General features: G+C 42.0%; 1 protein-coding gene across 1 annotated transcript in view; it reads right to left on the bottom strand.

The window, feature by feature from the left end:
• LIMCH1 (LIM and calponin homology domains 1) overlaps window positions 1-16,496 on the bottom strand; it is a 326,061-nt gene that overhangs the window by 155,438 nt on the left and 154,127 nt on the right. The window contains 1 exon segment of the mRNA XM_047719180.1: window positions 11,421-11,490. Within this exon segment, the coding sequence (XP_047575136.1) occupies window positions 11,421-11,490 (70 nt within the window).

The raw sequence follows: 16,496 nt of genomic DNA, 5'->3' as shown, positions 1-16,496 counted from the left end.
AGATACTGTATTTCAATTAATTGTCCGTTATTTGGAGATCTTCCTAAGCCACGATCTGTCATGATTTTCCTATCTAAGTGCAGTTGCTAATGGCTCCTCCTGTGGTCTCCAGCTAATTTCAACACCTCTCCTTCCTCCTCACTATTTCTGCCAACATAGCTCACACACTCCAAAGATAAGACTATAATTTGGGAGGGAAAATCTTCAAAGTTTGTGGTTTTAGAAAAAGAAATAACTTCTCTCACATAAACTTAAGCATAAGGATTTATCTTCAAAATAATCCATTCATTAATCTCATCCAATTTTTTTATAACTTTTTCCTTGAGTTCCAAACCAACATTTCCAGTAGTCTGCCAGACATCTGCACATGAATGAAGACCTCTTAGATAGAGCCAATGCAAAATGTCCAAAAGAGAATTGATCTTTTCTCTTGGAACCCACTTTCATCCCCAGCTCCCATGATTCCTATTAATGGCATAGTTATCCTCTAGGTTGTTTGAGTCCAAAATGTAGATGTCATTTTCCTCAGATTATTTATCCGATTTTATCAGTTCTACAATTTACATTTTTTTAAATAACCTCTGAGATAAATACGCATCTTTCCATTGCTGGTGTCTTACTGCTGTGCCATAAATTAATTGGCAGCTTTTTTCAATTAGTCATATTTCACAAAACGGTGTGTCCTGTAATTGATGACAAATTATACTCAGGGAAAAACATAAATTCTATCTCCTCACCTCCACTCCCACTGCTTCTACCAAGATTTAGGAGCTTGTCATCTCTTACTTGGACTACTTGTATCCTAATTGACTTTTGCTGCTGGTCTCTTTCCACAGTCTGCTTTTCACACAGTTATCTGGGACATGGGATTCTTTTGTTTTCAATGGCTCTTAATCATAGAAAACATGTCCAAACACCTCCAGGTGGCATGTCTGGTCTCAGCTTACTGTCCCCTGTCCACTTTCCGCAGCACTGATTTCTCTCAGGGGTCCTAAGACCCCAGCTGCGGCCACATGCAAATACTAGCCCTTCCAGACAAGACCCGGGCTCTTGTGGCTTCAGTCCATTCTCCTTCCATCCCCGGAAGCTAGAATGTGCTTCTCCCAACTCTTTACTCTTCACTATTAGTGGATGCCCAGTTCAGACAGATCCCACAACTTCCCAAGTTCTTAATCTCAAATAGGTATTTTTTCTTGTCCCTCCCTGCATATTCTATTTCATTAACATTTCAAGTTCTACCTTTATTAGACCATATGTGTATATTTGTCTCTCAGAACGTGACCTCCTGAAAGGCAGGAATTATGTCTTGAGTCACAAGTAGATTTTCAGTTGGGAAGCAAGAGAGAACATGTCATCTCTCTTTAGTGTATCTGGGCAGAGGGAACCTGGAAGACAGAGCTGAAGTGTCATGCAAGAGAGGTGGTCCAAGGAAAACTGGGTTATCTTTAAAGTCCTATAAGAGATGCATTTTCAGGGGCGCCTGGGTGGCTCAGTGGGTTAAGCCTCTGCCTTCGGCTCGGGTCATGATCCTGGGTCCTGGGATCGAGCCCCGCATCGGGCTCTCTGCTCAGCAGGGAGCCTGCTTCCTCCTCTCTCTCTCTGCCTGCCTCTCTGCCCACTTGTGATCTCTGTCAAATAAATAAATAAAATCTTAAAAAAAAAAAAAAAGAGATGCATTTTCAGGAAAATAAGCAATCTTTGGCCTGATTTCTAAATAGATTAACATAACCATTTCATTTCACTCACTGTGGCAGGCAGCTTCTGAATAGCTCCCAGGAACACTTCCTCCTGGTCACCCTACAGGTCCTTGTGTGATCTGCCCTGGAGGGTGGGCTGACTAGGGGCTTGCTTTTATTTTATCTTATTTTTGTGACTTGCTTTTAATTAAGACAGTATGGCAGAGGGGATGAAACGTTATTTTTAAGATAAGGTTAAAAAGGACTGTAACTTCCATCTTCTTTGTTCTCTCTCTCTCTTTCTGGTTCTTTTTGCTGGCTCACTCTGGTGAAGTGAGCTGCCACATTATAAGGTGTTTTATGTGAACAAGCCCGCATGGCAAGGGAGAGAAGACGGCTTTGGCCAACATCCTGCAAGGAACTGAATCCTGCCAATACCTGCGTGAGTGAGTTTAGAAGCAGATCCTTCCCTTGTCAAGTCCTGAAATGACATCAGCCAGCTCCTTGATTGTCACCTTCTGAGAGACGCTGAACCAGGGACCCAGCTAACCCATGCCCAGAGTCTTGACCCACAGGAAGTATGAGACAATCAACGTTGTTTTAAGTCACTAAGTCTTGGAGTAATCTGTTACACAGTAATGGATAATTATACAGTCACTGAACAAAAAAATCAGAAAGTAGATAATCACAGGATGAATGGGAAGAAGATAGAAAGAAAGAACGAACGAACGAACGAACAACCCTCCATTCAGTCTTCCCAAGTGCTCCAAACAGATGTACAAGGGAGCCAACTTATTGATCTGATCCAATCACATCAGTAGGCATCAGAATTCTTTCATTCTGTCCAACTCACTGGAGAATGGCTCTCATCAATGGTCACACTTTCACCTGGTATTCACTATGCAGCCAAGTCTTTTGGTTTAGTTTGCCAATTACCTGTAGTCCTGGTTCCCAAGAGCAATATATTCAGTGGGAAATAAACCTAGAATGTCACCTTAGCTCAGGAAAAGCCTTAAATGCCTTTCTGAGATATTTGGATTGTACTCCATATGCAGTGGGCAGCCAGAGAAAGTTATTCAAGAAGATAATGGACATGAGACCATCAGTAGTCTTAGAAGCTACCGGTGAAACCTGTTAGAACTAGCAGCACACAAGCCATACTGACTTGGGGGGCATCAAATGAACTAAGCACCGCCTAGGTTCACATTCTACCATTTGACTGAAGGCAGGATCGAGCACCAAAGACTTTGCATGTTTTGTTGTTGTTTTTTCCTGCAGTCTTTGCTCAGTTGTGTCCAAACCTACTAAAATGCTAACCACCATCCCTACCTCTGCCCGGCCTTGGCACCATACTCAAAAGGAGCAAATTGAGCATTCCTTCTGTGTGTGGTATGAGAACACGACCGAGGTTTCTCTCACCATGCCAGGGATGAGGATAAAGGAAAGTTTGTCATTAAACTCAATTTTGGCTGAGATTCTTCACGAGGTCTATTCATTTCTCTCTGTGAAAATACCTCCTGCACACAGAACATCTCTCAGCTGCCAGTTTTCTCTTGTCCCTCAAAGATGAGCAAGACCACCTCCGGAGACCCCTCATCATGACCATGCCACTACCGCAAAGACCAGAGGAAGGCGGGAAAACACACTAAGAGGGAGGATTCCAAGTCTCTCCCCCTCCCCTGGCCGTGAAGGAGCATTCTGTGTCGCCTACCTCCCGAGTCTTTGTTATCCAGAATCAGAACCATGTGTGAAGGGGGAATTGAAAGGAGCTGAGTGTAGTGGACTGCTTTGCACTAGAAAAAGACAGAGAAAAGGATCAGAAGCAAGACAGACGAGACCTAGTCCAGTGTGAGTCTGCACGATTTTAGGAAGTTGGAGGTGGGGAGAGATTTGAAGTGAGCTGGCAAGAGTAAGATTTGTGTGTGTGTATGTGTATGTGTCGAGAGAGAAACTCTAACAGAAAGAGAGGAGGGCATTTTAGAAAGTTCTGCTGCATGTTATAAACGGAACCACTCATAACATTCTTTTGAAAGACTTCAGTAAAGATTTCTAATCTATTATTTTATCATTTGTTGAACGGGTGCCCTGTGGACTATGGGGCTTGAGGTGTGGCCGCATGGATACTGATTTTAAATTTTACCCATTAAAAACAGGCCACCACCTCAATTTGGCAAAGTTAATAAACCTTAAGTGAGATGGATGAGAGGTTGTCTTCTCAAAACATATGAGACCTCCTTAGAGGTTGACACTTCTGGAAATAGATATTCAAGAGTGTTGAGGTCCAGTGACATAGTAAAAGGCCTAAAGGACATAGTGTAACATAGTAGAAAGGGCACTGTCTCTGGAGTTGGGCAAACCAGGGTCCAAATCTCAATTCTGCCTCTTGTTTACTGGAAAGCTGGTAACTTACGCCTTTGCACCTTTTTTTCCTGAGATATGTAAGGATAGAGCAATAACTACATCGCAGGGCAATTGTAAAGATTAAGGATAATCCAGCACTGTACCTGGTCCGTGCTAGGCATTTACTCTATGATGTTTATTATTATGGTCATTTACACCTCTGGCGCCCCTCTTTGCATGCTCTGCCTCCCTCCTGGCCTCAAACTGTAACTTCAACTGGAAGAGAAACAGAGGCTGAGAAGAGAACTTGGACGGGCTTCTTCTGAGGACACCTAAAAGCCAGCCTCTTGAAGGGAAGGGAAATGCTCGAAAAATTCTAAAGGCAGTTGTAGAATAAAAACCTAAAACATCGGACATTGCTGGAGATGAGCTAAGGCACACAGGAGCTAACCTCCAGGTAGGATTTGCAGAAAACCAGTCCTTGGCAGGCAGATACCCAAAACACCTGGGCCTCACATCTATGGTGTTGTCATCTTCCTAAAATGATGACGTTTGTGTAAGGGCTTTTCACAACTGCTACTCAGTTTTCAACAGCTTCGTATGTTTACTTTTTGTCCAGAACAATATTTTTAAGCTTCTCATAATATGGAAATCTCTACAGCCTTTTCATCTCTTCCCCTGCTCTGACCTCCCTCAGATGATGAAACACCAACCCGTCTGCTATCAGTTTCATAAAATAAAGCAGATACCCTTTGAAAGCTTCCTAAAGTCCACAGAGTTTATGGAAACACATTTTTTAATCCATTTCCGGAAGCTCAGCTCTAAGTATATTTGCAATCTTATCTTTGGATTAAGGAAAAAAAACATCCTTTTTCTAAAAAATAAGTTTTTGAGCGGGTTAGGCTAACTAAATGGTAGGATAATTCTACTAGTTCCATTTCTGCTAAACCTTACTGAACTTCAGCTAGAGTCAGATCTCTAGCATTCATGAGGCAAAGAGTTGTTCCAGAAGTAAAGCCTTTCGCAGAGCTTGGGAAGATATTTAGAAGGTAGTGGCAAAAGATGGCAGGGGCAGGAGAGAGATGAACTAAAAAAGCAAGTCTTTGCTTTCCCTTCTTTCCCACAAGAGGGGAAATAATCTGTCATTTACATGTATCCCATTTTCAACTGGAAGCATTTATGAGTAAGACAACCAAGGAGGAGGGTGACCTGGGCTCTGGACCCATCTCGGCATTTACTCTTTGTGTGATCTTGGGCAGAGTTCCCCTTTATAGACCCACATGTCCTCATCTGTAACCCAAATATCTCTAAGATGCCCCTCCAGCTGTAAAATTCTGCTTTAAAAAAAAAAAAAAGATTTTTATTTATTTATTTGACAGACAGATCACAAGTAGGCAGAGAGGCAGGTAGAGAGAGAGAGAGAGGAGGAAGCAGGCTCCCCACTGAGCACAGAGCCCCATGCGGGGCTCGATTCCAGGACCCTGGGATCATGACCTGAGCCGAAGGCAGAGGCTTTAAACCCACTGAGCCACCCAGGTGCCCCTGTAAAATTCCCTTTTTCACAAATTGCTTTCATCCTCATGGATTCACAGACAAGATCAGGCAAATATTTCATGATAGCTCTACAAAGGTTCAGCGCCCGAGGACAGAATCCCCAAATATCATCTCTTTCCCATTATACTTCATACATGTGCACATGCGTGGGTGCGCGCACGCATGCGCGCGCACGCACACACACACACACACACACACACACACAATGGCTGTTACAATTAAAATCTGTGCAAGAGAAAGCTTCATCCCTAAGTTCCTATTGTTAGCAAGGATTTCATACATTTGTGTCTCTTCCACATAGTCTGTTTCTGGGATGAAAGAGAATTTCGCACAATCTCTAATGACCATTAAATTACATTTTGAGATGTGGCTTGATTGTGCAATCCTGACACACTGGCAGATTAAAGGGCAGCATTTTTCAACTTCCTTGGTATGCCAAGACCTAAATTTGAGGTCTTTGTCTCTGGCAACAGCTCACTGTATCACCAACACCTAAAAAAGAATGCGAGCATCTGCAGGCGGTCACCACGCGGCTGCATATGTCAGCAATCATTACAGAAGAAACCCAGACCCGGATCCAGGGTCTTTGCATCCTTGCCAGGAAATCATTTTCAACTACTTTGTTTTAACACCTTCACCCCTGAATTCTTTGTAACCACAGCTCAACTCAGGGGCTGAACTACACCTATTCATGCCTTTGTAAATCTACACGTGTTTATAATTTGGGGTTGCTCTGTGAAAACACACTTTTCTATTTATCTTCAAGTCAAGCAGCTGGGCCATCTTAATGGATTCTTCTCAACACCAGGCAATTAAGACACACAGGCATGGGTTCTAGGCATGAAAACCCTCCTGGCCACGCTTCTTAGGTCTCCGTGGCCCCTGCTACTGAGGACTTCTTGATCGCTAGATGGTCAAGGACCTGTTAACCCCCTGACAAGAGTTCAAACCAGACTAGAGGTCTGTGGGTAGCACCTGAGGGGCTCTGTCTGCTCTTTCCTGACTGTCACAAATAAAAGAGGAAGAAAATGTCATGTGAAGAATGTGCTCACATAAAAGACTGCATCTCAGGGGCGCCTGGGTGGCTCAGTGGGTTAAGCTGCTGCCTTCGGCTTGGGTCGTGATGTCAGGGTCCTGGGATTGAGCCCCGCATGAGGCTCTCTGCTCAGCAGGGAGCCTGCTTCCCTCTCTCTCTTCCTCCTCTCTGCCTACTTGTGATCCCTCTCTGTCAAATAAATAAATAAATAAAGACTGCATCTCTGCTGACCCAAGATAGTCAAATCTACTGCTTACTCAAGGTCGCCCACCCTAGCCCCTCAAGAAAAGAGAAGTAATGTCTTTTAATCTCCAACTCTTTATATTGCAAATTTTTAAGCCTACAGAAGAGTTGCAAGAACAGTATCATGCAAACTGTAGACCCTTTCTCTAGAGCCAACATTTTGCCACATTTTCCTCCCTCTCTTCCTTCCTTTCGGTCTCTCTCTCTCACTCTCTCCAGTGTTTGTGTATATAAAATTATACACTGCAGACACAGTCTTCTATTTGCTGAACAATCTTTGACAATATAGTTTTCAGATGCAGGAAGTTCAAGACTGAGAAAATACTATCATCTAATATTCGATCCACGTCAAATTCCTCCAGTTGTCCCAAAAATGTCTTTCACAGGTGCTCCTTCTCAATCAAGGATCACATGTCTTTTGGCATATCGCCTTAGTCACCTTTCATCTGTAACCATATTTCTAGCCTTTTGGGGAGGGAAGGTGTCTCCATGGTATGTCCTCTCATAGTGGACTTTTCTGATTATTCCCTCAGAGTTGGATTCAGGCCAAATATTTTGGCAGACATTCTATCAAAGTGATGCTGTGACTTCTTAGTGCATCAGCAGGACACCTTTCGTTGTTTGTACCCACCATACATATTGGTAACTGTGATCATGGCCAATTAACTGTTTAAAGCTACAATGTCTTAACATGAATATTAAACCATTTATATACCTTCTATTTCAAATTGTTAACAACAGTTTTTCAAAATCTTACTCCCCAAAGCATATTTCAAAAGAGTTGTCTTTTATCTCTCTAATATATTCCATTTTTCCTAAACTAAGAAATGCTGTTATTCTATGATAAAAGGTCATATGCACCATAAACATTAAAGGCTTCCCAAAGGAAGTGGTTTTTCACTGGGTCTTGATAAATAAATGGGATTGTGTTGAGAATCCAAGGGGAAAGCATTATATTCACATGAAGTATCATGAGCAAAGGCATTGTACATGAGAGTAAATAATGTTTGAGGAACTGTGGGTTGACTGTAATAATCCAGGCAAGAGAGGAGGCCTACTCTAGGCCTTGTCCCGGGGTCAAGGAGATGCAGACAAGCAGACAGATGGGGGAAAGCTGCCAGATTCTCTGAGAACTGAACTTGGGCAACTATAGGTCTGTGATGCCTTTATTGGCACTGGGAAATCAGTGGGTGGGAGTGGTCATTTAAGTCTAATTTGAATATGTTACATTGTGGTGCTGGTAGGACATTGAGATGGAGCTGTCCAGTAAACAGAACAAGAGGTCCAGAGTTCAGGAGAAAAAATGTGGTGAGCAATGATGATTTAGGTCAGTGCTATGAAAAGTGGGAATCATGGAGACAGATAAGAACATGCATGCAGAAAGAAATCAGACAACAGATCTGTTTTCTTCAGAAAGAACCTAGAAGAACATTAACAGAATGGGGGGATGGAGGAGAGAAGGGTGGCAGTTTTGTTTCTTGCCAGAAACCCAACTACTGTACGAGTTTTTGGCAATGCTGTTTTGAAGGTAATTGTAGGTAAGGAAACACATCTGACCAGATTTGTAGTATCAGGAATCATTAATGAATGGGTAGCAATTAATTACATTTAGATAAGTATTTTCAGAAGGACTAAGGATAACTCTGTTGTGTGTGTTTCCAACACCATCATGTAATTAACTCAGTTCTGATACTCTGTACCTGGAGATTGTGTCAGATCCCACAGATTAAGGGCTCAGTCCCGTGAGACTGGCTCCCCTCCCCACTTCAGGTAACAATCCCAAAGCCAAGTTGTCTCCTGTGTTTCTGACCAATGGGCTATAAATCTGAGGTTCCCATGACCCCCTCCTTGGGCTTGATTAATTTGCTAGAGTGGCTCACAGAACTCAGAAAAACATGGACTGATATTTACTAGTTTACTATAAAGGATATTATAAAGGATACAGATGAATAGCCACATGGAAAAGTACGTAATAGGGCAAGACATGTGGGAAGGGGCAGAGAACTACCACACTTTCTGGGCCCGCCACTCTCCCCAAATTTCCCTGGGTTCACCAACCAGGAAGCTCTCCAGACCCCACCCTTTTGGGTTTTTATGGAGGCTCCATTGGCCACTGGCATCTGAACTCAACTTCCAGCCCTCCCCCTTCACTGAGGTTTGGGGGTGGGGCTGAACGTTCCAACCCTCCAATCACCTGGTTGGGTTCCCCTGGCAACCATCCTCCACCCCCCACCTTGGGGCTTTCCAGAAGTCACCTACCTCATTAACATAAAGTCAGGTGTGGTTGAAAGGGGCTTGTTGTGAATAACCAGACACTCCTTCAAACTTTACAGGACTAGCGCTATTTCAAGAACCAATGACAAAAGACCAAATATTACTACAAAGATGTCCCCGTGGCTCTTACTGCTTAGGAAATTCCAAGGGTTTTAGGAGCTCTGTGCTAGACATGGACAAAGACTAAATATATTTCTTACTACAAACGACCACGATAACAAACTGGTATAAAAGATATAAGTGATTGGGACGCCTGGGTGGCTCAGTTGGTTAAGCAGCTGCCTTCGGCTCAGGTCATGATCCCAGCGTCCTGGGATCGAGTCCCGCATCGGGCTCCTTGCTCAGCAGGGAGCCTGCTTCTCCCTCTGCCTCTGTCTGCCATTCTGTCTGCCTGTGCTTGCTCTCTCTCCCTCTCTCTGACAAATAAAAAAAATCTTAAAAAAAAAAAGATATAAGTGATAAAGAATGAAGATCAGTGAGGAAGTGTTATTCGGAAAAGGGCAAGAAAGAGGAAAAATGATGGAAAGGACAAAGCAGAAAGGAAACTCAAATGGAAAGGAGAAGAGGAGAAATAAAAGTCAAGGAGAGCAGTGGGAGGAAAGCAACCAGGGCCCCTTGTTCTCTTGAATCAAACTCCTGCCTGCTCTAAAGTGGAGGCAGTATGTGAAGGGTAACATTTGATCCATGATAAGAAATGCTATAAAGATCAACGCACATGTCCTAAACCTGTAATTTTGCTAGAATTAGTTATAATTCACATTTGAATTAAAGTTTCAAAACCCTTTTCTCCTTTTCTGGTCTCTGGGCTATTGCTTCGGTTTCTATGGATTTTACTGAGACCTCCCTTGATTTCATGCTGTGCATTTTATTCCTATAACATAAAATCCCAGAGTTCCAAGGTCAGGAGATGCCACAGGCTTGAGGCCAAACAGATATTTGTCAGCATTATTAAGACTGTGACCTTAACATTTGGAAGAAATGAACTTCATAAAAATTCTAAAATAATATATACACACATTACTATATGTAATACATAATACAGATATAGAGATTATTTATTTTATAAAATATTCAAATCCATTCCTTCCAGATTTATCTACTGTCTAGCCATCTGTTAACTTACCTGGCTACATGATTCCAACAAACAACATTAGAAAGATTTTTTTAAAGAGTAATTACCAGCTTACCTACTGACCAATATGGGAAATAAAACACATTCACAGAAATATCAATTCTTATGATTAAAAAAAAAATCTATTGCATTCAAGTTGCTGAAACCACAAACCTTATTACCAAAACCCTTACGGTTCACAAACACAATCTCTTTTTGCAGGGGGAGGGAGGTGCCTCTAATTTTAATTAGTCATCCTGATTCGGCTAAGAAACTTTCTGACAACCCTCAGTAAGGTCTGTGTAGGAGCCTGCCTAAATTCTTGACATTTTTCTAATTGTTTTCTGCCAAACCACATGCAGAGAAGAGGGTCGCACTGGAAACAGTCAGTGAGTCCTTACTGGGCCACATACATCCTTAGCATTTTGTGCACACGTGTATGTGTGCACGGTCCTTCCAGAACTAAGCTATGTTTGTCTTCTTGATCTTCCACTTTCCCTCTTTTCACCTAAAAGGCAACATCAACTAAATAATTAACATGAGTCGCCAGGAATTATATATCAATGCATTAAAAACTTCAGCTTCTGACCACATGTGACCCCATGAGTTTTGTCTGTCTAAACGGATAGGTTCAGGAGGGCAAGGGCTTTTCTGAGACAAGTCTCCCGATGACATAAGGATCACCTTAGCACCCATTATGTCTTTAGAAGAGATTTGGTCTCCAAATGTGGTATTTAAACACAAGTAGATTTTAAAGCCAAAACCAGCAATTTATGATGGAAGTCCTGCTTGTAAATCATGAAATTCTCCTTCTCTACCTCCCCTCCCCTACCTTCCAGGGGAATGCAGTAAAAAACGAAATGAGAAAACCATAATTACAATCACATTCCTCCCCTTGGGGTCAACCTAATTATCAGCCTCTCACCCCAAAACAAATTCACCTCTTTAAGAATGATGAGGACCATCCTTATCATTCATGGGAAGGATACAAACAAAGATTAAAATGCCATTTAGGCATAACTGTGATCTTTCATTTTTAAGTGACCTCTCAGTTTAATGGATTCAATGTATCCTCATTCAAGTGTAACATATATTGCAGGGGAGAACTGTAATAAATGGCACTGTCATGACCCTTAGGTTAGAGCTAAGGAATATTGGAAAATAAATCTCAATTCTGGATACTCACCAATCCCGCAATGGGGGTAGGCAATCTATTGATCTTTTTAACAAGTCCTGGCTTTATAGCATTCAGCAACCTGTCATGAAAAAGGCAGAATGTCAAGTGAGGCATAAAGCAAGACGGATCGCACAAATCACCTTTATCCGGGGCTACGGCTAAATTGCTGAATAGGAAAAGCATTGAATTTAAAGCATGTAGTAAATCGCAGTAATCGATGAGCCTTCATGCATACAAGTGGAGAGCTTTGCCAACATCAAGTTTGTCCATAGCAGGTGAAGTTTTAGAACTGAGGAATGCTGGGAGAGAAGGGATGCAGACGGGAAGGTGCACCAAGGGAAAGGACACGGATATGAACGTGATAGAGGTCAGGAGGGAACTGTCTAGGACTGGAGCCAGAGATTATTACCACAGACAAGTCATGTTCCCAATTCTCCTGGCCAAGGCAGGGGTCTCTCCAGGAATGCATTAAGTTCAGAGACCAACATCTGTCTTTGCAAATAATTTGCCAAGACTAATTCCACCTCCAGATCCCTTTTGCTCATTGAGAGTGGCTTGTTAAATGTGGGCGATCTTCACTTAAGAAAGGGAAGAGAATGGTTAGTGAGAAGTTAACCAATCATGGCTTAAAGACTCTAAATAAGGCTTACCACAATTCCCTGGGTACAGAAGATATGTGAGCAAAACATCTTGGGGGTCAAGGTTGAAATCACGTAAAAATGGTAATATAAGCAAAGGAATGTAAAAAAAAAAAAAAACAACTCTAACTCCCTGTCTTCAAGAAAGAGTTCAGAGCGAAAAGAAACAAGGAAGGCAATCTGGAAAAGGAAAATAGGGCTGGCATCAGGGTGATGTGGTGGAATGTTGCACTTGTGAACTAGGTTATTCAGAAAGGAATAATGGAAGGCAGGGAGCTGCAGAAGGGAAGCGTTTATTCCCACATTCAGGAATTAGAGAGGGGAGGCCATCCGGTAACTTATCTCAGGATTGCAGTGCAAAGAGAAAACTAAGGGAGGCATTTATCACAACTCGGGGTCCAGCAAACTAGGAACCATGGGCCAAATATGGCCCAGTGCCTGTTTTTGTAAATAAAGCTGTACTGGAGGCCAGCCATAGCCATTCATTTATGTACTATCTACTGCTGCTTCTGTGACAGCAGAGTTGAGTTACTATGACAGAGAACATATGGCCCACAACGCATACAATTTTTACTATTTGGCTCTTTACAGAGTAAGTTTGCCAACTTCTGTTGTAATTCACAGAGTCCAGAATGATAGAAAATTCGGAAGAACCTATGCTTGATAGATCTCTACAAATCAGTAACAAAAGAGTCATTGACACAGGTTGGCAATTAGTCTTGAATTCAGCTTCTGTTTGACTTTGACACACTGTATTCATGAACTGAGAACCATGACAGCTGGGATCCTGGTTTCGCATCAAGGATCAGTCCGTCTGTTTCGGTAACTTTCACTGCAATTTCAGCACGCTCCCACCAACAGGCACTGCTCAGAGGAGACACGTGCTTTTCGCCCAGTGACAGCCAAGATGGCACTCTTCTCATGAGCCTGCTTAGTTTTAAGTAGGAACCTAATCTTTTTTAAAAAGTGCTTCTTTATGACTTATTTTGGAATTACTGGTTTTTCAAATCGGAAGACAGCTTGTTCTCTCCTCATTTTACAGCTTAGAAAATTGAAGCCTGATGATGATGAATGAGTAACTTCTCCAGAGCTGATGAGTGGCATAATCAGGCCCAGAATCCAAGTTTCCTGGATCAGCACATTCTCGTGTGCAGTGTTAATGTTCCGTGTCTCATGCTTTAAAATAAGCAGATAGATATGATGTCTCCAAAGTGAAGTTTTTAAATATATGAACACCTAGGACATGTTACTTTTTTCACTAGTTCTTAACAATGTCATGTTTAACTGGATTTTAAAATAGTATCTGTGCACAGTATTGGCAATTCAAAAGGATTCAAAAGACCTAAGTCTCACCGTAACCCCAGTCCCCTAGGGTCCCAGACTATTCCCTGAAGGCGACCTTAAAGACCTTTCAAAGAAAATATATAGAGATACATACAATTTTTTTTTAAAGGACAGATGTAGCATAAGTAAGCACTGTCCTCCACCTTGTTTTACCACTTACCAATAGTACTTGGAGGGACAACAATGTGCCTTGGAGCATATGCCTTATGGATACATGTGGACCTACATCCTTTTTCACCACTGTGGACTGCAGACTGGATGTGGAGCTGGCAGGGGACTGAGAGCATTGGCTCTGGAGTCCAACTGACTGAATCCAAAGCCCAGCTCTGCCATTCTCTGGGGCTATTACTTAGGGCAAGTCCCTTAACTTCAGCCTTGACTGTAATATAGAAATACAATAGTACTAATTGCACAGGGGGTCACTGAGTCTTAAATGGGACAAAATATGTAAGGAGTTAGCACAGAGCCTGGTGCATAGTAAGGTCTCTATCAATGTTTCTCTACATTTGTCTGTAAGCATTTATTTTATACTCATTCAATTCATTGCATTTTAGATCAACTACTTATTCTAATACTTTTCAATATTCTAATGAAATAAAATACCACTGCTACCAGATCCCCCAACCTTTGTTGCTAATTAGCCAAAGCAGAAAGAATAACAAATACCCTATTAAAGAATTTATAAACTGAAAATCCTCCTTTAAAAGGCATCTTTGGGGGCACCTGGGTGGCTCAGTGGGTTCAAGCCTCTGCCTTTGACTCAGGTCATGATCCCAGGGTCCTGGGATCAAGCCCTGCGTCTGGCTCCCTGCTCAGCAGGGAGCCTGCTTCCCTTCCTTTCTCTGCCTGACTCTCTGCCTACTTGTGATCTCTGTCTGTTAAATAAATAAGCAAAATCTCTAAAAGGCACCTTTGTATTAATAGGTTTAGTAGCAATGCACCATCAACTCCTCTTTTATTCAGGTTCAGATTTTTTTAATAGACTCTATTATAGCTGTCTTTTCCCGAATTATATGGCAGAAATCTTTCCTGTCACACGAGATGCTGGACCTTAACCACAAAAGAGCCACCAAAAAAAAAAAAAAAAAAAAAAAAAACCCAACAAAAAAAACAAAACCTCTGACAAAATGTTTAACCACAAATTAAAAAATAAAAAGCCAAAGTGCTCTTAAATAATTGGAATGCTTTCAAGATCAAGGCAGCTGTGTTTTTGGGGTGGTTTTTTTTTTTTTTTTTTTTTTTTGTATAAACATTGCTCTAGTCCCATACGCAGTTTACAGTACACAACAATAAAAGATTACACCGAATTGACATTGCGGGAGTGCCCAACACCTGCCTGTCTTGTATTTTGCATTAAACTGAGGACATTTCTTGCACACATTAGGAGACAGATGAGAAGTTCAAAAAATACAGCAATGGGTAACAGTCAAGGATATTCACCTGCAATTTTACTAACAACCCCTATCGCCTACCTATATAAATTAAATATAAATATTTTCAATAAATAGTTCTTGATGACAGGCTTTAAAGTGATGATTATGGGGCGCCCGGGTGGCTCAGTGGGTTAAAGCCTCTGCCTTCAGCTCAGGTCATTATCTCAGGGTCCTGGAATGGAGCCCCACATGGGATTCTCTGCTCAGCAGGGAGCCTGCTTCCTCCTCTCTCTCTGCCTGCCTCTCTGCCTGCTTGTCATCTCAGTCTGTCAAATAAATAAATAAAATCTTAAAAAAAAAAAAAAGCAATGATTATATTTTATATTCATGAACCCTCTGAGATCCACTGTCTCCAACTATCCTGTCCTGTAGAGACAGGTCATGTATTCATTCCACCATTTTTGTAGAAGAAAAGACAGCCCCAGACAGATGGGAAGACCTCCCTCAGAGACATGCACAGCTGGTTCGCACCACAGCCAAGACAGCCTTCATGTCTTAGGCCAGTCATTTTATATGGAAACTTTGTGCTTTAGAAAGTCCTGCTTCAGTATGTGCCATCAAAGTACAACTCGACACTCACACATACACAAAGAATAAACCTTTAACACTTAATGAAGAGGAAGGTGTAGTGAATTTGGAATAAGTAATCTAGGTTTTAAGAGCTAAACTCTACACTCATTAGCCACAGGCCACTAGAAGTCCCTTGAGCAGAGTGTGAGTTTTCCCTTAATGGGGATTTTGAAAACCTCACCTTCCATCCAGGATTGTGGTGAAGAGCCAATGGGACAATGTGCATTGCAAGCGTTTGGTAAATGGAAATTTATACACTCATACCCATGTGGTCTACTACGCGCACCCCTTTTTTGCTAAGTAAGTTCAGGTCATTTTATTTTTATTTTTAAATTTTTTTAAAGATTTTATTTATTTATCTGACAGACAGAAATTACAAGTAGGCAGAGAGGCAGGCAGAGGTGGGGGGAAGCAGGCTCTGCTGAGCAGAGAGCCCAATGCAGGGCTCCATCCCAGGACCCACCCTGGGATCATGACCTGAGCCGAGGGCAGAGGCTTTAACCCACTGAGCCACCCAGGCGCCCCAGTTCAGGTCATTTTAGTTTCAAGTTTTCCATTAGCCAGCTGGCGAAGACTAAGGTAAGTTTTCCTTATTTTCTTTTTCTGGCCACCTTGGACAAAAATCTCACATTAATGAATCAAGTCAGCAAATGTGTATAGCTTGCCTAATCTACGTGTGATAAGAAATGACTAGAAACAGGAAGACAAGTCATGATCTGGGATAATCCTCAATTAGGAAAAAGTTAATGACATTAAAGGCAAGCACAAATAATGTGTTTCTTATATGGCAGAAATTAAATGGTGTCTACTAAACTCATATTCTAAATCTGAAACACACCGTGACCTGTATCAAGGAAGGCTATTCCATATGTTCCTTCACATACTCAACAAATATTTATGGAGCCTGATGTTCTGGCCTGAAGCTGGTTACAGGGACACAAAGGAAGAAACGATAGACCCCAGGTTGCTCCCTCATGGCGCATGCTCACTAACAGATTTAAAACCCACAGGAAGACACGAACTGTGCACATCTGTGGCTCATTGTCACACCACGTAGTGCACGGGCCATCCTGAGTTTCTGAGAAGTTGAATTAAAGACA

This window comes from Lutra lutra, chromosome 2 (genome assembly GCF_902655055.1).
Source record: "Lutra lutra chromosome 2, mLutLut1.2, whole genome shotgun sequence".
Taxonomy (NCBI): domain Eukaryota; kingdom Metazoa; phylum Chordata; class Mammalia; order Carnivora; family Mustelidae; genus Lutra; species Lutra lutra.
The sequence above is the reverse complement of the archived record's forward strand: the minus strand, read 5'-3'. Positions and strand labels throughout refer to the sequence as shown.